The sequence below is a fragment of the Branchiostoma lanceolatum genome, chromosome 2, assembly GCF_035083965.1.
Source record: "Branchiostoma lanceolatum isolate klBraLanc5 chromosome 2, klBraLanc5.hap2, whole genome shotgun sequence".
Lineage (NCBI taxonomy): Eukaryota > Metazoa > Chordata > Leptocardii > Amphioxiformes > Branchiostomatidae > Branchiostoma > Branchiostoma lanceolatum.
In genome coordinates, this window is record NC_089723.1 from 3729834 (window position 1) to 3751193 (window position 21360).

Sequence of the window (21360 nt, forward strand, 5' to 3'; positions counted from 1 at the left end):
CCATCTCTGCCCAAGTCTGATAGGTATCAGTTTTTCGCTGTAATATAAGTAGTCTTTGCCGTGTGGGGCACCTTTTTAAACCTAGATATCTATGTAGTAGATTAAGGAGGCCTTGTTGTTGTTAAAATGAAACTTTACTCCAAAATCCAACGTCAAGATGTCAGGTTATATTCCAACATGGTACATCGAACATTTGAAAACATGAATTTCTGTTTTAATATTTGCTGTTGCATTTACTTACATGGTACAACTGTGTTGGTGGAGTCGAAAATCCAAGATGGCGACCGGTCATTCGGAACGTGCAGGGTATGATTGTACGATTTACAATAATCATTTAAGTATATTGATTTCTAGCTACGAAGAGACAAGATGCTATCATATTGAGCCGGAGGCGAACCAACAGATTGAAAATTACCCACAACAATGTCTTTTACCCAACAACATCATGGTGGATGCTACATTACGTCACTGTCACGTGACTGTAAAAGTCCTATTTCGTGCACACGACGCAGGTCAGCTCCCTCCCCTCCACGTACGGCGGACACGGCAGCGAGCCGCAGCGGGCCTCCACGGGGTAGAACAGCGCGCCGTCTTTGTTTCCTTCCCCGCCCGGCAGGACCTCGGGCTCCCCGTCCATGCACACGAATTCCGTACGGCCGTTGTGGTCATGCTTCGCTGCCATTAGGTAGCCTCCGTACTCCCGCGTCCAGCCTTCCGGGCAGGTCTTGCGGGAGGGAATCATCAGCTGCGCGCGGCGGGAGAGACTGTAGCAAACCGCGCAGGGCACGTCACGGTCGTGAAAGGTAGCCTTATCGTACGGTACATTACTACTAAGTCCGTACTCCGCACCGTACATGAAGGACTTCCACCCCTGAACCCCATCGTCGTACCGGCCCCACTCCGGGTCTGCGGGGAGGCACTGGTAGTTGCCTCCTCCTCCATTGTTAGTGTAGAACGCTCCACCGGCGAGCCCAGAGTACACCGTTACCGTGCCCGTACCCTCGTCGCACGACGTCCGCCCCCACCGGATATAAACAGCTCCGCCGCCGACTCCAACCGCGCCTTGGTTGCCTTTCTGCCCCGAAGCTCCTTTCTCACCTCTCTGACCCTCCAAGCCTTGCGGTCCGAGCTTCCCGGGAAGGCCCGTCTCTCCCCTCTCCCCGCGAACGCCCCTCGGTCCCGGCGGCCCCATGTCCCCCCTCGGTCCGGGCGGAGACACCGCCGTGATGTTGTTGACGTTGCTGTTTGCCATCTGCTTCGGACACGACCCTTCCTGACCTTCCGTTTCTACCGCAAGGCAGACAGAGAACGAAAACAGTACAGCCGAAACTGCGACAACGGCTAGTGTAGCTGGTCCTGCCATCCTGCTTTAAAGTCTCGAGATTGCTTTCCAGCTACCTCGACAGTGATAAGAATGGTATGGATTCTTCAGTCTGCTAAATTCCTCTTATATAGCAAAGTCTAAATGTAGTTTACAATTAGATTACATCATATCCTGCAAGTGCTGCATGTTTACCCTAGAACTTGCTTGATCAGCGGAAAAGGTGGCGGCAACCCTATATTATCGTACTGAACATCTGTTTTACTGTCATGAGTTGGTAGGACACAGTGGGCGAAGAATTAAAAAAATAAAACACGTTACCGAACAGTGGCAAACAAACTTCTTAAGATCGAGTGATTTAGCAGTTCTTTGTTGGGGCATTTACCATATTGTTATCGACCTTTTACTTCAGTTGGCATTGCTTTTTCCTAGCGCGCCCCTATTCTAGAAATGTTGTGGTATGCTAACTTAGAAAAAGTAATTGTTTCCATTTTTGTATGAATCAGATGATAAATAGTACCAATCCCCGAAAGACATTACACTTCAAGCTTTAACCTGGACATATGCTTGGTGCCAGTTGCATTGTCTCTAAATATCCTCGGTGATCTTTTCTTTTATTGCCCTACGCAGAATCCAGTTTTTATCAAAGTTGATCGGATCATTCAAATCTGTACTCTCTACAATTCCGTTCGGCTGGTAGGGATTGTCCGTTTTATCAACCTTGAAGAGGGAGCGCGCGATGGCGAACACTCCACGGCTTCCACCCGCCGCAGGCATATCACGGCCAGTCCCCTTCCCGTCATCCTCTGCGTCTGCGACGTTCGATTCGTCGGCCATCTTGTTTTCGTCCGCCATCTTGTTTTTGTCCGCCATCTTGTTTTCGTGTGCGTCACAGATGGTGAGGTAGCGCTGGATTTCCTCGTACGGATCGTCGTTCTGGTCGATCTCGTGTTCGCAGATGTCCGCTCCAAGTTCCTCCTCTTCTTCGGACATGCGCAGACCCATAGTCACGTCTATCAGCTAGAATCATTGAAATGTCAGACATGCCAATCTGATAAGATAATGCAGATAAGACGATCGATTCTCTAAACGATTTTGTCTTAAATACGTCGAAGAAGGCATCAAAGACATCCAGCTTGGAAATGACGTTAAGAACATGATGACGTAAAGCAAGACCATGACGTAAAGAACATGATGACGTAAATGTAGATCGTAACGTAAAGAACATGATGAAATGTACTGGATGCTTAGAAGACTATATCCAGTAGTGGATGCTTACTAAGAAGACTATATGCAGTAGAGGATCCTTAGAGACAATGTCTGTGTCCCGTGTTAAATCTTGATCTATAGCTAAAAACGAAGGTATGCTTCCTCTTTATGTCAGCATGGACAAGGCCTACCTTGAGTAAGACAAATGAGACGCCGGCGCCCCAGAGGATGATGACGACCACAGCGATCAGCTGGACCCCCAGCAGGTACGGTCCTCCTCCGTAAAGAAGACCTGGGGAGGGGGGCAAGAAACATCGGCCTTATCTAGACCGCAGTGCCACCTAGTCTTTTTCGTCTTATAAAAAGTACATATCTCAGTCAAACAACTGCGGTTTGGATAGAATCAACAGCATTTGGGACAACATTATTTACACCACAGTTGCGACACAAGATCGCCCTGTCAAAAAACTTAATAACAAAAAAATCTACAAAAGTATTTTGAAACAACCGTGTATCAATAAATAGTACTGGAACTGGGACAAGACGGGGGACGTTAAATTCATTGGAGATCTATTTGAATGTATCTTAATCTGCTTATGTACCCTGGTGGAATTATGTCACTAGACGTAACTTACCCTTTCTGCCGAAGGAGAAGCCCTCGAGGCTGTCGTTCAGAGCGAAGAGCCCCACCGCCAACATGCCCCAGATGGCCGCGAACCCGTGTACGGGGACCGCACCAACCGGGTCGTCTGGAAACATGTCAAAGGTCACGATTACAGGCAAGCGCCAAGGGTATATTTTCAGTCATGTTAAAACTAACTGTAAGAAGCATTTTTGTTGGGAAATGTTGAACCTGGAAGTTACAGGTAAGGGCTTTGCCTATTTCATTTTGGAGTGTCCTGTAGATAGATAGATAAATAAATAAATAAGTCAAAATTTTATTTTGATGCTATAGTGACACGTTTCGCCGTTAGGAATCGGCTCAAAATCACTAGATGGCCATTTTAGAGGTTAGATTACGCTGCCAATGTGAGTTCTCCATGGGCTTAACCTCAGGGAGGTGAAAGCCCTTTTCTTACATGTTTTCTATATACATAGATAGGAGACTGGATAGGTGGGATATGCCCTGGAAACAAGTGTTATCGTCATAACAGGTCGCGTAAGTTTTTCCAGTATGTTTATCTGCGTGTTATTACCTCACAAAAAGGTACGGTAATAAACCATTGCTTTTGATTATACGTCTGGGAGAGGGTACCAGAAATTCAATATAATGTCGTTGGTCTGTGTTCCTGCAGTACAGTTTCTGTATGTTCTGCCAGAGGGCGCTTATGCTTCAAAAGGAGGTAAAGTTGGTGAGGACATATTGCCTTGTTAAGCTGAGCCTTAAACATTCATGTCTCAAAGTGATGTCTTAGCATCGCATCGAATTCCTACAAAATGTCTGTTACAATTGCAAATATCTGATGTTTCTAGTAAGTAACCTGGACATTAAATATAGCATGACATGACGGAAATTTTGATAAAAGATGTATACAAATTTGGAAACTTTACGATAAAAACACCTTAGATGTAATACTGAAACATCTAGGAATCACCATGACTAAGAAGTAGAGTCCAAACACGTACATATGTCGATGAATTGAAGGTTAGACATGAAAGTGATCAACGTAACAGTTACTGAAACAACTGGTGTTGTTGGAAACGAAAGGTGGTGGATGCTACAGGAAACATTGGACCGTTTCCAAAATATACGCAGTTGGTTGAGTAACTGTTGACTATTGCTATCTTGTTATTCTAATAACATTTCTGTAACAATTCCAAATCTCTTATGTTTCTAAGTGACCTAGGAATTATAAATAGCACATATGACGGAAATTGGATAAAAGACATATAAATATGAAAACTTTACGATAGAAACATCTAGGATGTAATACTAAAACTAGAAACAAGACAATCCATACAGGCCTTCTCCAGTTATTCTGCTTTACTACATACGTGCATACATACACACATACATGCATTTGTACAATACAAACGCTACCCAAAACATAATCTTCTTGGCAAAGATAATAACAAAACCGAGTCCAAGCATGTACCTAGTACGTTGCTTGATGAATGGAAGGTTAGATATGCAACTGGATAGATTTTGGAAACTATCCGACGTTTCAGGTAGCATCCACTATCATTCAAATCACCGACAAAAGGTAGTGGATGCTACCAGAAACATGTGACCGTTTCCAAAATATACGCAGTCGCTTGTCGAGTAAGTGTTATCTTGGAAACACGTACCTATCTTGAGGTAGTTCAGCAAGGGCACTCCGAGATCCGCCGCCAGCCCGCCGAAAGATCCGATCACCAGGCCTGCGAACGGACTCGCTATCGCGCAGATCGCTGGGTAATGATAGAAAACAAATGTCGAAAGCCGGGATAGGGTGTTTGCAGTCACGTGGTTGGAACTTCAGTATTGTCCGCTATGTTGGATGATTAAACATGGAAGTTGCAAGATATACGAAGGTAAATTTAAATTTAAATTTGTGTTTGTGGTTCCAGTCACTTTATCGTGGCATTATGGACATGTACAGATCTCACCCTTCTAGGTTAGGCCATCTTGATTTGATTATATAGATGACATCCGCGCGCATCAATTTTCGCCCATTTCCAAAAACAAAGTTTTCTACCATACTGTAAATCGTACAAAGCATTTACAAAACGAGCAAAAATATGCCGTAAGTTTCAAAAAGGTATTTCGGAAAACAGATACTAATGTCGTAGAAGTCAAAGAAGAAGACGTGTATAAACAAAAATTAAGAATCTATTAAATCATTTGGTATACCGTTCTCTATGGGTTTAGTAATTTGTTAGACCTTGTCGACCATGTAAATTTCACAATGAAGGCGCCTTATTTTTTGCCAAACCTCTTTTAGGGTTCCCAGAGGATGTCATCCATATAATCCAATCAACATGACCTTACTAAGGTTCGACTAATCGACATGACAGCTGTGATGCCACGTGCAGACAAGCTATATGTCAAGGAATGGTTAATAGAAATGAGACTGGTAGAAGTACTTTCACGCTGTTCAAACGGTTTATGAAATATGTTTTCTTACAAAAATTGTGAAATTCACCGTTTCTGGTAGAGCGAAAGGACATGGTTTGACCATCTCCCTGCTGCCTAACTCTGTAACCAAGAGGGAATCGGGTGCCAAACGGCCACTCTAGCGTGCTAAAGGTTAACTTACCGGTGACAGACACCAGGCCACCCAGGATGCCGTTGACGATGTCTCCGACGTTGAACTGTCCTTTTTTGGTCGCGTAGCTTTGGAAAAAACACGCAACAGTTATCTATCTATGTAGTTATCAAGATTGTAATATAGCACTACAGGGACTAGTCAAAGGTCTCAAAACACACACAGATTTGGTTCGCTGATGTGCCAACATCTGCACATTTGCCACGAAGTGCCGTAATGCTTTTTTAATTTGAGTTTTTTAGTACAGCAACTACCAAGACAAATAAATAAGCGCATATGGTTTAAACTGTGCATCATGTAGATACACAGGCCTAGGTACAAATGCAGACGATGTGAAATCTCTATAAAATGTAGTGTTTCTAGTTTTGGAGTAAGTTACCTGTAGGTGACCCCGACAAGTCCTCCTCCCAAGGACCCCAGCATGGTAGACACGGCTGATCTAAAACCGAACAGTAGTTAACGTTGGGTAACCTAAATTCGGGATTTTTCCGATAATGGTTGACTAAAATCAATCTAGCAGAACAATAAACCATCCTTTTTTTCTATTATTCTGTCAGTATCATGTACTATCTTTGCACTAATCATGTATATGGTAGATTTTGTCTCTAGTCGTGCTGACACCATAATATTTCAACTTGAAACTACCGTCCGCCGCACGCACAATTACGGTGCTGTCGGACAGGGGGGCACATTAATTCGGGAGAGAAGATTCGTCTTGAATATCTTACCGCTAATCACATTTTATACAGCAGCTATTCGTTCCATCCTTGGCTTGAGGAGGGTGCTATGGATATAGACGTGTCCAAGTAAAAAAAAAATACACGAAAAAACGGCCGTACCGCACACATCAGGCATTCGATTACATCCCGTTTGTTGAGTCGGTAGAACGTCACTCAAAGTCGATCCCCACCGTCATGGCAACGTGTACATTATTCATGGCAAGTTAGCTGGATGCCGTAGCAATGGTTATACTACTATGTCCATGTGTTCCTTGTTGTGTTAGGAGCAAACTTTGAGGAAAATATCGTCTTCAGTCCACTATCACACGCAACATTTAGACAAAAAAGTGTTCCTCACAAACCTTTTGTCGTCTGCTTGACGACATGATTCTGGGTAACAATATGGCGGCGGGAAAATACACGTGCCGTAGGTTGTAGCAACAAAGAGGAGTTTTGATGATTGATCACACTTAGAATCCAGTTGCAGGTTAGCAAAAGAGATTGTAATAAGTTGTCTTGTAAATAATTGTGTTTAGCAGGCAGGAGATGTGACATTTGTCTTATAAACCAGCGAACAACCGTGCAGTGTGAGTCTCCCACGAAGCCCCCAGACTCTGTCAATAAGGGACGGAGAGTTTTTGACGTCGCCAACTTCTAATGCATGGTTATCGAAGCTTTTCAGACAGTGTTCTGAATGCGTTAGTCTGTCAAGTTTGCATTTCTAGCGGTATTACTGATGTTGCATCTACCACATATCCCTAAATACCCCGTTTTCGAAAAATCCCGAATTTAAGTACCCCACGAATTTATGTTACCCAACGTTACAAAACTTAACAAAATTACTCCAGCTTATTGTACTCTGAACGTTGGAAGTTTTTCTATTACATTTTTGTGTGTGTATAATGTCCTTTTTAAATACAGATTTCTTTGTGTATAGTGTCCCTTTATGTTCCAGATCACCAATGTCGCGAGTTTGCAACAGCTAGAGACAGTGGCCGATACTGACTTCCAACCACCTTTGACCCGGTGCTCACGTCACTTCCGGGAAGTGCCGTGTGCAGAGCATCCGGGTCCTCTGTTATCATGAAGAAGACCAGAGGACAGGTCGAAAATTTGAGTCACAAAATGTTTTTTTTTTAAGTTCAGTAACATCCTTTTTCATGATATGTATTACAGATGAACTTTAATGCCAAATTTGCAAGTGTCATTGATAGATCTAGACCGGCCTTGAACTCACACCTTGCGGCTAGTTTCCACTTGCCTCCCTGGATACCGTAGGTACTTCCGCAGTTAAACCCCAGCCAACCCCACCTGAACAGAAGAATGAGTATAATTGAATACTGGTAACTATTCAAAAGCATCATAAGAACGTATAAACATGTATCTCTATCTAACCTCTATCACCATTTACCCGCTAGCTCGCATACATGACTGTATATCCGCCACCATGAACAATTCACCCTCATCACCGCAATGAAAAGCGGCCTTGTGCCGATTTGAGCTTATCATGAATAAACAAAGGTTCAAACAAAACAAACAAAGAGATCTCAAATAGAATGTCTCATAACGCACTCTTGAATATCTAAACTGTGCAGACCTGGGGGTCTTCCCTGGTTGTGGCATACATACAAATTTGCATGTAATCTGGTGGATAAATGTTGATGGAGGTTACCTATTATACGATAAGACCAACAGCGACAGGGTTGAAATACTGTCGTTGGATGAAGCCTCAAAATAGTCCAGGTAAGGTGATGATGTCGTTTACGGCTTTGAGCATATACGGCCAGCCGGAAAACATACAGACAGGCAGACAGGCAGATAGGCAGACAGGCAGACAGACAGACAGACAGATAGGCAGACGGACAGACAGACGGGCAGACGGACAGACAGACGGAGATATAGGCAGACAGACAGACAGACAGACATATAGACATGCAGACAGACAGACAGACAGACATACAGACAGGCAGATAGGCAGGCAGACAGATAGGCAGTCAGACAGGCAGGCAGGCAGACAGACAGACAGACAGACAGACGGAGAGACAGCCAGACAAACAGACAGGTAGACAGATATATAGACAGACACACAGGTAGACAGACAAAAACAGACTTAAAGACAAGTAAGCAAAAGAATGACTCCGCACCACAGCATGAACGTCCCGAGCAGCCAGCCAGCAAACAGGCAGACAGACAAACAGACAGACAGACACAGACAGACATACAGACAGACAAAAACAGACTTATTTTTAAAGACAGGTAAACAAAGGAACGTCTCTCCCACCACAGCATGAACGTCCCGAGCAGCCAGCCAGCAAACAGACAGGTAGACAAACAGGCAGACAGACGGACAGACTGGTAGAAAGACGGACAGGTAAAAAGACAGACGGACTTTAAGACATGTAATTGATTGAATGACTCCACACCACAGCATGAAGGTCCCGAGCAGCACGTTGGTGGGCGAGGACATCTCGGGGGCGCCGCCGTTCTCGTCATCGAAGCGTCCGATCCGCGGCTTCAGCAGCAGGGTAGCCACCAGCCCGCAGGACGCCCCGCACAGGTGCACGGCGCCCGTCCCCGCGACGTCTATCACGCCCATCTGCGGACAGAGGAGAGAAACCTCGTCTGAGAAACACAGTTATGAAATTGTTTAAGCCTTCTTCTCACTGTACCCGCGGCACGCTTGCGTGCAAATACACATTTAGATGATGAAACAAGTAAGAGCTATCTACGGATTAAAATTACAACCATAGCATTTTAAGAACACGAGATATAACAACAGTAAGATATAACAACAGTAAGCTCCACTGCAGTATCGCTGTGAGCCGCTAGGGGGCTAAAAAATCTAACAATTTCAAGGTCTCATAAAGACACACTAAAAATCAAGACAATTCATTCCTAGAATTCTTGCAGACTGTACACAATATGTATAATCAGGCTCGCCCCTGAAGCGTCGCCAAAAATAAACACCAGCCGCATCTGGGGGGTTTGCGAAGGTGGCTAAAGCCCCCTCTCACTGGACCCGCAGCACGCTGGCGGCGTCGCTGCGTCCTAACCTGGATTTGTGTTAACCTTGACTTTATAATGGGAATATCATAATTCAAAACGTACAAGTATGACCCAAAAGACAACAAAACACACAAAGCTTAAAAAGATTCGTTTTTTGTCGATGAAGTTCGTTGAGTGCTTTGTCGACGCCAGTATGCCGCGGGTCCAGTGAGAGGGGGGCTTTACCGTGTAGAGGAAACCGTTGGGCGCCCAGATCCAGTGCGCGGGAAAGATGTAGACCACAGTGTTCAGCATGGAGAACACGATGTAGGAGTTGAGCTTCGTCCGCTCGGCCATTGCCCCCGACACGATGGTGGTACTGGTGGTGGCGAAGGACAGCTGGAAGATGAACTTGGCGAAAACCTGGGAATGAAGGAAGGAATGAATGGATGGATGGATGGATGGATGAATGAATGAATGAATGAATGAATGATTGGAAGAAGGTGGTGGCGAAGGACAACTGGAAGATGAACTTGGTGAAAATCTAGGAATTAATGAATGAATGAATGGGTGAGTGAATGATTAAATGAATGATTGACTGAAGGAAGGTGTCGAAGGACAGCTAGAAAATGAACCTTCAAACATAGGAATGAACGAAGGAATGAACGAATGAATGAACGAATAGGTGGATGATTGAGTATATGATTGAAAGAATGATTGAATGAAAGAAGGTGCCGAAGGACAGCTGGCAAATGAACTTGGCGAAAACATAGGAATGAACAAATAAGTGAATGGATGAATGGACGGATGGATGGATTAATAAATACATTGATGAATGGATGTCAGGATGGATGTCAGGATGGATAGATGAATTAATTAACTAATAGGACAAAATGTATGGATAGATGGATGGATGGATGGATGGATAAATGGATGAATGAATAAATGAATAAATGGATGGAAGTGCAGACGGAAGGAAGGACGAAATGAAGAAAGGGATTCTATCAATGTCATGCATTTTCCAATGTTCACACAGGCACACAGACACGCACTCAATAACTTAACATTCTTAGTGAAGGTTGTAAAAAAACGTTAGCAGATACATACCACGCCCATGTTCTCGTCATCCGAGTCCAAGAACCAGTCGCCAACGCCGCAGAAGGCGTTCGTGCCCGCCGCCATCCCGAAGGTGATCCCGAAGCCGAACATCCAGTAGGTCAGCCCGCCGAACACCACGTCCACCGCGTTCTTTACCATGATGTTCACCTCGTTCTTGGACGACACGTTCCCGCACTCCAGCAGACCGAAACCTGCAGGGAAGCATAAGTTTTCGGATATCAAACTCGAGACACAAACGCACACACATGCACGCCGTTCCTGAGGTATCTTGGCTTTTACGAATTTAAACAGACAGACACACCAAAGCTGTCTTAAATAGATGTCAAAACCGGAAGCTTCACTGCAATACCACAAAGAGTCGCTAGAGGGCCTAAAATATAATCATTTCGAGGTTTTACCAAGCACTACCCACGTACCAAATATCGAGACAATCCATCTAGGCATAATGGAGTTATCGTACACACTAAGGCAGACAGACAGTACACACACACACACAAACACACACACACACGCGCGTTATCCTGTATACACACAGACGGACACAGACGAACATACACACACATACACATATGTTATCGTGTGCACAGACAGACAGACAGACACACACACACACACATGAACGAAAACATAGCGAAGGTAACAAAACGTGGCATATACATTGTATGTAAACCTGTAACATATCGTGATCTGATCTGACCTGACTGCATGGTGAAGATAATGAAGGAGCTGGTGAGGATCCAGGTCGCGTCGTCCCAACTCAGGCCGTCCCCCGCCCCCTGTGAAAGGTGAAAATATTAATTTAAAAATTTAAAAATTCAAAAATTCAAAAATTCAAAAATTCAAAATTCAAAAATTCAAAATTCAAAAATTCAAAAATTCAAAAATTCAAAAAATTCAAAAATTCAAAGATTCCAAAAATTCAAAAATTCAAAAATTTAAAAATTCAAAAATTCAATCAATTAATCAATCAATCGTTCGCAAGCGTCAGGGTATGATGCATGGCGGCTACAGACATGCATAGCTACATCTCGCCAGGTATATCTACTCTCGGTCTAGAATCTCCCGTCAAGTCAGTTTTGATGTCGGAACCAGTTTATCTCACTGTAGAGCTGCTTTTTTACTGGTCGTGACAGAGAATAAAGACGTTATGTACTGTATTTCACAGCTTTATGCATTGTACTCTAGCTCTTGTTGAAAAGTACAATGAACAGTGGGCCAGGTCTTAACGTCCTGTCCTAAAGACTGTGACCCATTCCAGTAGCCTGCATGTTGGGTGAGAGACACAGCCGGGATTCGAACTCACGGCTTCTTCATCCACTAACCACTGAACTACTGACGCTACCTGTGTGCCGCCTGTGGTCCCGTTACCCGGTACGGTAGAGGCCGGGGTGGCGTTATAGTTCCCATAGTCCGCGGCGGTTTGGTTGGAGAGAGTCGCGTTGAGAAACACGTCCAGCACGGTTGTGGTCGGTGTGGCGTCCATGCCTGTATTCTGTGTGAGAAATGCAGGAAAATACGTCCTCAATGAAGGCTAGACATCCAGGTAATAAGATACTGTAAATGCAGAAATGTTCGCGGTGGTTTAATTTTTGCGGTTTTCGCGGCGACCGTTTGACCGCGAATTTAGAACCACCGCGAACATTTTCATCCAATACTGCAGCAGTATGTGATTAGCGCGAAACAAAAACCAAGCAAACTTAAATGCATTTACAGTGGGCCAAAAGAGAGGTACTCAAGCAACTAGATAAAATTTTAAAACGTTTCAGGCGTATCCAGAAAGACACATTATCTCCAGACCTCCCAGTGGCAAAATCGTAACTAACATTTATGTCACACGGCCCTCTGTTTGGAGTAAATCTTAGGTGCCTGTGCGACATACAAACATGTATGGTCTAGATCGACAGTTGCGATTTTGCCATCGGAAGATACGCCATGAAGTTTAGGAAAAATAGAAAATTGGTGTTCGTCCATTTTAGCTCGCAGAAAAACGGGCGCCATGTACAGCATATACGATCGTACAGGCTCAATGCACCTTAAAACTCCCCTTCTGCAAAAAGTTAGATAAGAGATAAGAATGAAAATGGCTCTTGATCAAATTCCACCTGACAAAAAGGTCTTTTTCCACTGTTTTCAAATGACGCTACGTATATACATATATCCAACGGCGTAATTTCCTTGCTATATTGTCAACACTACAAACACATAAACACAAGAACATTTATTTCAACATTCCGGTCAAAATACTACAACCTGACTTACCAACTAGCCGGGATCCGAGCTCTTGGCACTCAGGTTAAAAAACTAGGGAGTCGCTAGGGACTAAAACACACACACACTACTATAAATGCTGACAGCAAATGTTGAAACTCTACTCAGAAATAGGATATTGGAGATCCTTCTTTTTACAACCAGTAAATCTCACCTGCTGACGTTTCGGTGTCTGTCAGACACCTTCCTCAGAGCTTCTGACGCTTTTGCATTGAGAAGCATTACTCCAGTCAGAAGCTCTGAGGAAGGTGTTTGACAGACACCGAAACGTCAGCAGGTGAGATTTACCGGTTGCGAAAAGAAGAATCTCCAATATACTATGTTCTACCAACCTGATGATATTATCTTCGGAAATTTAGTCAGAAATACTCACTCAACCTCTGAAAAAGACGCTGTCTCTGATCGATGTATTAGAGAACACCTGATAATGATTCACACGTCACGTAACGAGCGCTAAGTAACTGAGGATATTCTAATTAGTGGGATCCAGTAATATCATGTCCCTAAAGCATCAAACTGAGACATTAACGGTTTGGCCATTTGCAAGGCTTTATTCTCTTTTCTTTGGTGATTTTACTGTGGTGGATTTGGGGACTTTTCTATCACGCGAAGGAGGGAGATTATTGTCACTGGATTGGTTGGTTGATTGATTGATTGATCATTAGAAATGCGCGCATTGGAACGGTACCGACCTAATTAGAGAAAGCTACGTATCACGACACCATAAGAAAAAAATATCGTTGGAAAGCCATCACTTCTTGTAGCATTATTTGCAAATTAAATGTCTTTTATAGTGACGGTACGCTTTGACTACGATAATGTTGTAATAACTTGTGCAATATAACACACTGTTGTTTAGTGAGAAATTTTCATCAATTCATCAGTCACACAGTCATTCATTTATGTATCATTCTAGTTAAAGTTCTTGAACTTCCGAAATCCAGTGCTTCATCCTCCCTTAACTCAACACTGGTAAAATACGAGATCAATTCAGCTAAACAAAACCTTGCTAAAATGAGCACATTTCTATATAAAAAAATGCATTCTTTTATTCATTTTTGTTCTCCTCTCTTTTTCCTTCCTGCCCTTTCTTTCGTCCTTTTATTTGTTCCTTCATGAAATGAAAAATCGGTGCCTACAAATATCAAGTTGTGGTGGATTGGCTGTAAACTTTCCCGGTGCGTGCAAGGCGCCACGCCTTGATCATCGATCACTCCTCTAATGCGCGTTTCAACCATAGAAAACGTACACTAATCCGTCTCACTTAATCCCTCTGCGTGTGTGTGAGATAATCCCTCAATAGACCACGGGGGAAACACCTAGGCCAAAGAAACAAAATGTTGTGTTTCCGGTTATAGTCTTGGAAAAAAATAGGGTCTGTAGGTAGGGATTTTTTCTTCATTTCAGTTGATATGATCCAAAAATGTGGCGTTTGGCCCCAGAACCAAGAGGCACCGGGTTCGAATCCTGGGTTCCCTGATTTGTCGCGTTGATGTTGTGCCCTTAGGAAAGGTACTTAAGACGACTTTCCTCACTTCACTTAGGTGAAATTGAGTACCTAGCTTCGGTTAGGGACGTCCCTCGGATAGGACGTTAAATGGAGGTCCCGTGTTTGAGGAGAGCCACACCTCGAGCACGTACATTGTAAAAGAACCCAAGAACTTATCTAAATGAGCAGGGGTCCCGGTGTGAGTGGATCCTATAAATCTGTCCGAATATGCAGCTTGTACTCTTCAGTGGGAGTGAGATATAGTAAGTCTTTAAGGAAATTTGCAAGCCAACTTGGATTCTATTTTGAATGTTAATCACTCAGATGTACAAAATTCTATGTCCTTTGCTAGCGACTGACCCCCCAAAAGGCCAGGGTCGGTAGCCTCGATTTGTAGGCCTCCCAGGCGGCGCCGGCGATCATTTTTTTTGGGAGCGCAGATTCGCGTTTTTAACTTATCGGGATCCGGACCAGGGTCTTTTGCTGGGGAACCCGTATTGCTGGAGAACCCTCGAATACCGCCGCTGGCAAAAGACCTTGGCCCAGATAAGTTTAAAAACGTGAATCAGGGCTCCGAAAAAAATATCCCCGGCGCCGTCTCGGAGGCCTGCAAAGGAGGCTAAACCCCCCTCTCACTGGACCCGCGGCACGCTGGCGGCGTCGCTGCGGCTGATCGAATTGACAAAGCACTCAACGAGTTTCATCTGCGAAAAAATAACCTTTTTAAGTTTTGTGTGTTTTGTTGTCTTTTTGGTCATACTTGTACGATTTGAATGATATCCCCATTATAAAGTTAAGAGTAACACAAATCCAGTTTAGAACGCAGCGACGCCGCCAGCGTGCCGCGGGTCCAGTGAGAGGGGGGCTTGAGGGCAGCCTTTTGCTAGGGTAACCAGAAACATAACATTTTCTCCTAGGCCCCACAGGATTAGGATAACAAAAAAGATGAATTGGTTAATGGCGCGGTTAAACCAGCTGATGAGACGATTGCGTTTTGCTCGTTGTCGCTCAGAATTAGGTCACCTCTTCCCCAAGTGGCAGAAAGACCTGAGAGCGCTGGCCTTTCGAAGAACATATTCCTGGTCGTCAGTTTGGCTTCGTAGCTATCCTGTAACAGTATATGTCGCCTTATTTGTGTTTGTGTTTGTATCTGAAACGGTTCTTGTAACGCGTAGCAGGAAAACTGCCGCATGGGTAACACATCGGCTTTGTACTTGAAGTTGGTGAGTATAGGCGTTGTAACTTTAATACTGTGAAGGGTATTCATTTTTCCAGCCATTGGATAGTGTGTGGCCTTGCGATACGCGTGGAGGCTTCATCTAACGTCCTCTAAGGTGTGACTACTCCAACACGGGACCGACAACCAAGCATCTACACCGAAAGGACCAACCGCAATCGGCTTTGTACTTGAAGTTGGTGAGTACAGGCGTTGTATTTTACTGTGCAAGGTATTCATTTTTCCAGCCATTGAATAGTGTGCGGTCTTTCGATACGCGTGAAGGCTTCATCTAACGTGCTCTAAGGTGTTCTCCAACACGGGACCGTCAACCAAGCATCTACACCGAAAGGACCATCCGCAATCCCTACTAGTAGGCTTCAAACCAAGTGCAGAACGCTGACGTCTCGACTGGGATTCGAACCCTCGCCCTTGCGGTCTAGCAGTGACGTCACCCTGTTAACCCCCAAATCCCGTGGCAGATCATTCTTACTTTCTTTCTGAGTTTTAGCCAGCGTAGTCAGCCTGGTAGAGACCAAGCACCACTCACCTGGTAATATTGTTGTTGTTGTTCCTGTTTAACGTCTATTATATCGCTAGACGTGGTCTCTTGCTTGGTGCCGCCAGTGGGTCTCACTTTGGTTCAGTTACGAGTCAATTGTCTCTCAAGGTATTTATCTCTAGGTGACTTGTGCTTGCGTGTTACTAGAAGTGTTTGTAGGAGAGTGCATCGAGTCTGTGCGTACTCTCGATGAGAAGGCTAAGTACATCTGCTTGTTGATTTTTACAGGAAGGTCTTCTCTCATCCCGGCTAGAGTGACGATGTCCGTGTCTCTGCATTCCTCTGCAATGTTGTATGTCTCGTTTCAGCTTCTTGTAGCGCTAGCATGTGTTGTCTTTCCTTTTCGTACAGAGGGCAGTAATTACTTACTTTGGCCCTTCGCCCCTGCCAGGGCATAGGCCACCGATGATGCTTCTCCACTGGACTCGTCGCTGGGCCTTCTTTCTCAGGTCCTGCCAGCTATTGCTGATACTCTTCATCTCCTCCTCCGTGTCTCTCCTCCAGCTGTTTCTAGGCCTTCCCCTCTTCCCTTTGCCCTGTGGGTTCCATATCAGGAGCTGCTGGGTGACACTGGAGCTCGGTTTCCTAAGGGCGTGGCCAATCCATGACCATTTCCTCTTGAGAGCAGTGGGAGTTGCTAATGAACCTTTTATTGACTTCCAGAGCACCGCAGTTTGGGCAATACTCTGGTAAGAGTTGTGGACCATGTCGTCGGCGGTGAACGTGTCCAACGCGACCAACGTGACGGCCTCGGCAGCGGCCGCGGGGGCTTCGGCAGCCGACGAGAACCTGTACTCGGACGACGCCACCTGGATCTTAACCAGCGCCTTCATCATCTTCACCATGCAGTCAGGTAAGGAGGATATAATAATTCTTTTATCCCTCTTCCATCCATATTCATTCATCTGTAGACTGTTTATTAATCACGTTTCCGAAGAAGATAATGTTTTCGGTAGTATAACTTTGTATAATGTGTATGTGTGTGCGTGTATGAATGAACAGCATTACTACAGAAAGCCTGGATGGATTGTATTGTTATTTGGTATGTGATCGATGTGAGTCTTGATGTGACTGCGAAATTAATAGTTTTTGCATGGGCCCCCTAGCGGCTTGTTACGGTACTGCAGTGGAACTATTATCTAGTTTTGAGATCTCGTGGAATAGTACCATTAGTAACGCTGTGATTGTATATCTGCCTTTGTAACGATTCATACTTATTAGTAGTACATGTATTTGTATATGTTTATTTCTGCTTTAAATATATATTGTTGCAATGTCCTATTGGAGGCAAATAGCAATAAAGCACCACCCCCACCCCCCCGATTGCTTACTAGTATGTTGTCTTTCACTGAGAAAATTGCAATAGAGAATGTTTTGGTAGAAAGGTAGGAGACCGTGCGTTTGGCATGCAGAAATGCATATTTCTCTGACTTTCTTCAACCTTGAAATCGAATAAGAGCATTCGGTCTTGGCCACTTTTCAAGGGTTGTATCATATCCAGTTGCTCGAGTAACTGCTATTTGGCGTATCTTATTACCTGGATGTCTAACCTTCATCGACGTTTCAGGGGTATAGTTAACATAGCATAGAATACTTTCAGGGTTCGGGTTGCTGGAAAGCGGAACTGTCTCCCCTAAGAACGAAGTGAACATCATGGTAAAGAACGCTTCCGACGTACTGTACGGAGGACTGGCCTACTGGATGTTCGGGTAGGTCTGAAATATTTTACTTCTCATTTTTTCTTCATGTAGTCCCTACCAGACTAACCACGCCGGCTATAGGGATAATATTTGCCAGGGGAGTTTGGCAATCGAAGGGTTTCATTCGCAGGCGCAGGCATATTGGACCCTCTCTCCGTAGCCGACTCCCTTAGCATACTATTCACTCTATTTGGCCAATTTCTACTATTTTTCCAGCGTCCCGCGGGGCCGGGTAGAGGCTATTCCTCATGTATGTGCGCTAGAGGAGTGCAAGGGAACAGAGAGTAGAATTTAAAATTGTCCCGCTGCCACTATAGCATGACTGACACTTGCATCAGAGGTTTTTATCCAAGCAGTTCAATTTTGATGAGTTGAAATTTGAACCAGTGCATTGTCCGTAGCCCGTAGCTGAGACCAGACATCGTGTTGAAATAGGCTAGAGGCATTGAAGGTGCCAGATTAACAAACAAACACACAAGCAAACAAACAAACAAACAAACTAGCAAACAAACAGATGTAGATGATACTTATTCTTACCTATTCATCCTAAATCCCTTCTGATCGCCAAAACAAATGTCAAGATCGCGGAAAATCTGTATCTGTATCTATAAAGCTGGCATAACCGCCCTTCGGCGCAACACACAGCTTTTTATGCACGCGGTTGGGCATTGTACTATGATAACTTCGTAACCTGTTTCTTTCCCCGCCAGATACGCGTTCAGTTTCGGGGAGAGCCCCTGGAGTAACGCGTTCTGTGGGCTGGGGCAGTTCTTCGTGGACGCCGAGGAGGCCAAGATGGGCTGGGTCTTCTCCAAGTTCTTCTTCCAGATGTCCTTCGCGACCACGGCCACGACAATCGTCTCAGGTACTACTGGGGAGACTTAAGGGTTAGCGCCTGCGCCTAGACCCCACGATGAGAGACCAATTAAAACAAGAGCTTTTAAAAAAAGCTGGCGTTTCGGCTACGTTTATAAGGCCACAGCAAGTAATTTTTATGGATGACATCAGCGCGCTCATTAATTTTCGCCTGATTTCGAAATAAAAAACAAGAAATTTCATTGCCCTCCGACGGTGGTCAACATGCCAAAAATTGGCAAATATGTCGTAGACGTTGACAGTCTAAGGTGTTTCATTGCATATGAATACCCAGTGTAGTTCCTGCCCATGATGGTATAATACCAAGCTGTTTTCTGCATTTGTTCTAGCAAGGACATTATATGAATAATTGGGGGGGGGGGGGATCTAGTTAATTGAGCTGTATACACAAGGTGTTTCATCGCATATGAATTTCGACCAGTGTAGTTGCTTCAAATGATGGTACAACAAGCTCTTGTTGTAGTTAGTCTATTGAGATGTATACACATCTACAATGACATGTTTACATTAAATCAAGGAAGTTTTATATTATATATGAAACCTCATTGGTTGAATACGGGAATAAAAGACCTGTTGGTCATGATATCATATTTCCTCGCTTCAATGCTTGTTTAACAAGACATATGATCTCAAAATTTGAAAATATAGGAATCTTGTTTTTTTTGGCCCGCCTTGTTTTTTTTTCGCCCTATCTCATTAATTTTGGAGTCTGCGGAGGATGTCATCCATAAAATTTACTTGCTGTGGCCTAAGTACGAATTGTCTTTTCCCTTTACTTGAAGTAAAATCTGCCAGAGGAAGTCACTCAAGGGCTGTTCAGTCTATAAGAAAAATTGTCATTTTGGGAAATGAGTACTGTTTTAATAGAGAAAGGCAGATTGGGGAAAGCAATTTTGAAGTTACGTCACTTAACTTAAGTGCTTTTGAAAAAGCTGGTCTTGGCCTACAACTTGTACTTATTTGTAAAATGTATAATAGGCTCATTATAAAAGCTATCAATGTAATTATGTACATGGCACGCAATAAAACATAAAATTTGAAAAAGCACCATTGAATCATCAGCACTATGGTAATTAAGTGAAATAGAAGTTCATAACAGCTAAGGTTCTATCTAAAATGACTACCAAATGTCAAACAAATCAACAGCTACCTCATCCGTATTATTCTGGTTTCCGCATTTACAACATTTCTTCCTTATTTTCCTGGGTAATTTTGCTAAAATTCATGAAAATTCCCATAGTTTTGTGCCGAGGGGCGCCACTTTCCACGTCCGTGTTGTCTGAATGAAGTCGATACTGAACAATGGAGCATTTGCTACTGTAACAAAGAATCGCTGTTTTGCAAACAACATCAAGAGCCTCTGTTTACATCGGGGATAGAAGTTTCGTGGCGAGTGTTTTGCAAGAATCATCTTACCGCGCATAGGAGCCGCTGCACGGTATTTTCCATTACAATGAACAGAAAAATTCGAATGCCGGGTTTGGAATCTATGAAGTCCTGTTCATAAGACAAAGGCCTTGTATATATTAAATGAATATTTAAAAATAACAAATATAAAATATTTCTTTATTTATTAATGAAAAAAAATGATATTCATAGATATGATATTGATAGATTAATATAATATCAATATATATTTTTGATATTCAATATCTAAAAAGAAAAAATAATCCATGCACGGAGACGAACCCGGATCTTCTGGGTCCGAAGTGCCTCGCGTTGCCAGATCGGCCAAGCTGGGGTACGTAACTATTCACACTGGACGTAATGCTATAACCTTACTATATGGTATCATTTATGCCGATTTTTGGTCGTTTTCTTGACGAAATCATTTTTTTTCTTCTGCAATCTTGTGGAATAGATGTAATATGGTCATTTTTCAGGATATCAAAGTCCGAAACCACAATGCAATGATATTTCCGAACAGTTGTAGCAGTTACATGCGGTCGCCGTCCTGTGTCACATGCAAATCAGTGTTGAACCAAGCTTCCCTGGTTCCTTCCTTGAAGCAAGCATGCTTGAAGGTAAAAGCCAGGACAATGCGTTCCGGCGCGCATGCGCCGAAACGCAAAAAACAGGGTTTAAAACATTCAAAATCCTTTTTTGGTGGGATTTTTTGTGAAATCTGGGCAATATAGGACTGTCTGTGGTAGGATAGACTCTGTAATTGCTGAATTAGTCCAAATGAATGGTCTGTCTCTACCTTGTGGGTTTTGGCACCCCCCTGATATAGTGGGATGGTCTTAAACTGGGTGTCTGAAGCCTGTAGGATCTATCAAAGGGCGCAGATTGGGGGGGGGGGGGGGTGGGGGTTATCTGGAGAATAGCCGTATAGGATTTGTCAGGAATGAATCTGATGGCAGTTGACATAACTGGTTAGTGTTTGAGGGAAAGTTATTGTAGTCTGATGTTTTGATTCCTGAGGCTACATGCAGTACTGCCATTTGTTGTAACCCTTTAGTCTCCCCTACTACAATTCTACTAAGCCCCCCCCCCCCCCCTCTCACTGGACCCGCGGCACGCTGGCGGCGTCGCTGCGGCCGATCAAATTGACAAAGCACTCAACGAATTTCATCGACAAAAAAAAAATTTAAAGCTTTGTGCGTTTTGTTGTCTTTTTGGTCGTACTTGTACGTTTTGGATGATAT

General features: G+C 43.8%; 3 protein-coding genes across 3 annotated transcripts in view; 1 reads left to right on the forward strand and 2 right to left on the reverse strand.

Annotated features, from left to right (window-relative positions):
• LOC136426509 (short-chain collagen C4-like) lies at nt 1-1363 on the reverse strand. Its single transcript, XM_066415173.1, has one exon. The coding sequence runs from the start codon at nt 1361-1363 to the stop codon at nt 491-493; it is 873 nt and encodes a 290-aa protein (XP_066271270.1). The 3' UTR covers nt 1-490.
• On the reverse strand, nt 1095-16843 carry LOC136426510 (putative ammonium transporter 2). The gene is made up of 14 exons (XM_066415174.1): nt 16506-16843; nt 16125-16206; nt 11944-12093; nt 11299-11377; nt 10590-10792; nt 9729-9905; nt 8921-9093; nt 7737-7808; nt 6158-6217; nt 5770-5846; nt 4820-4921; nt 3166-3279; nt 2722-2822; nt 1095-2341 (listed from the first exon to the last, which is right to left on the reverse strand). The coding sequence occupies exons 1-14, from the start codon at nt 16841-16843 to the stop codon at nt 1910-1912; spliced, it is 2160 nt and encodes a 719-aa protein (XP_066271271.1). The 3' UTR covers nt 1095-1909.
• Nucleotides 16842-21360, forward strand: part of LOC136426511 (putative ammonium transporter 3) — a 13727-nt gene continuing 9208 nt past the window's right edge. The window contains exons 1-3 of the mRNA XM_066415175.1: nt 16842-16989; nt 17737-17845; nt 18547-18701. Of these exons, the coding sequence (XP_066271272.1) occupies nt 16842-16989; nt 17737-17845; nt 18547-18701 (412 nt within the window). The remainder of the gene's footprint in view (nt 16990-17736; nt 17846-18546; nt 18702-21360) is intronic.

Bases quoted from the DNA above. Each gene is read 5' to 3' on its own strand.
- LOC136426509 (XM_066415173.1), bottom strand. From the start codon at position 1,363: ATGGCAGGACCAGCTACACTAGCCGTTGTCGCAGTTTCGGCTGTACTG.
- LOC136426510 (XM_066415174.1), bottom strand. From the start codon at position 16,843: ATGGTCCACAACTCTTACCAGAGTATTGCCCAAACTGCGGTGCTCTGG. The intron at 16,207-16,505 runs GTAAGTAATTAC...AACCAAAGTGAG, and splicing joins GGCAGGGGCGAAGGGCCAAA to ACCCACTGGCGGCACCAAGC. The intron at 9,906-10,589 runs GTATGTATCTGC...CTTCATTCCCAG, and splicing joins ATGACGAGAACATGGGCGTG to GTTTTCGCCAAGTTCATCTT.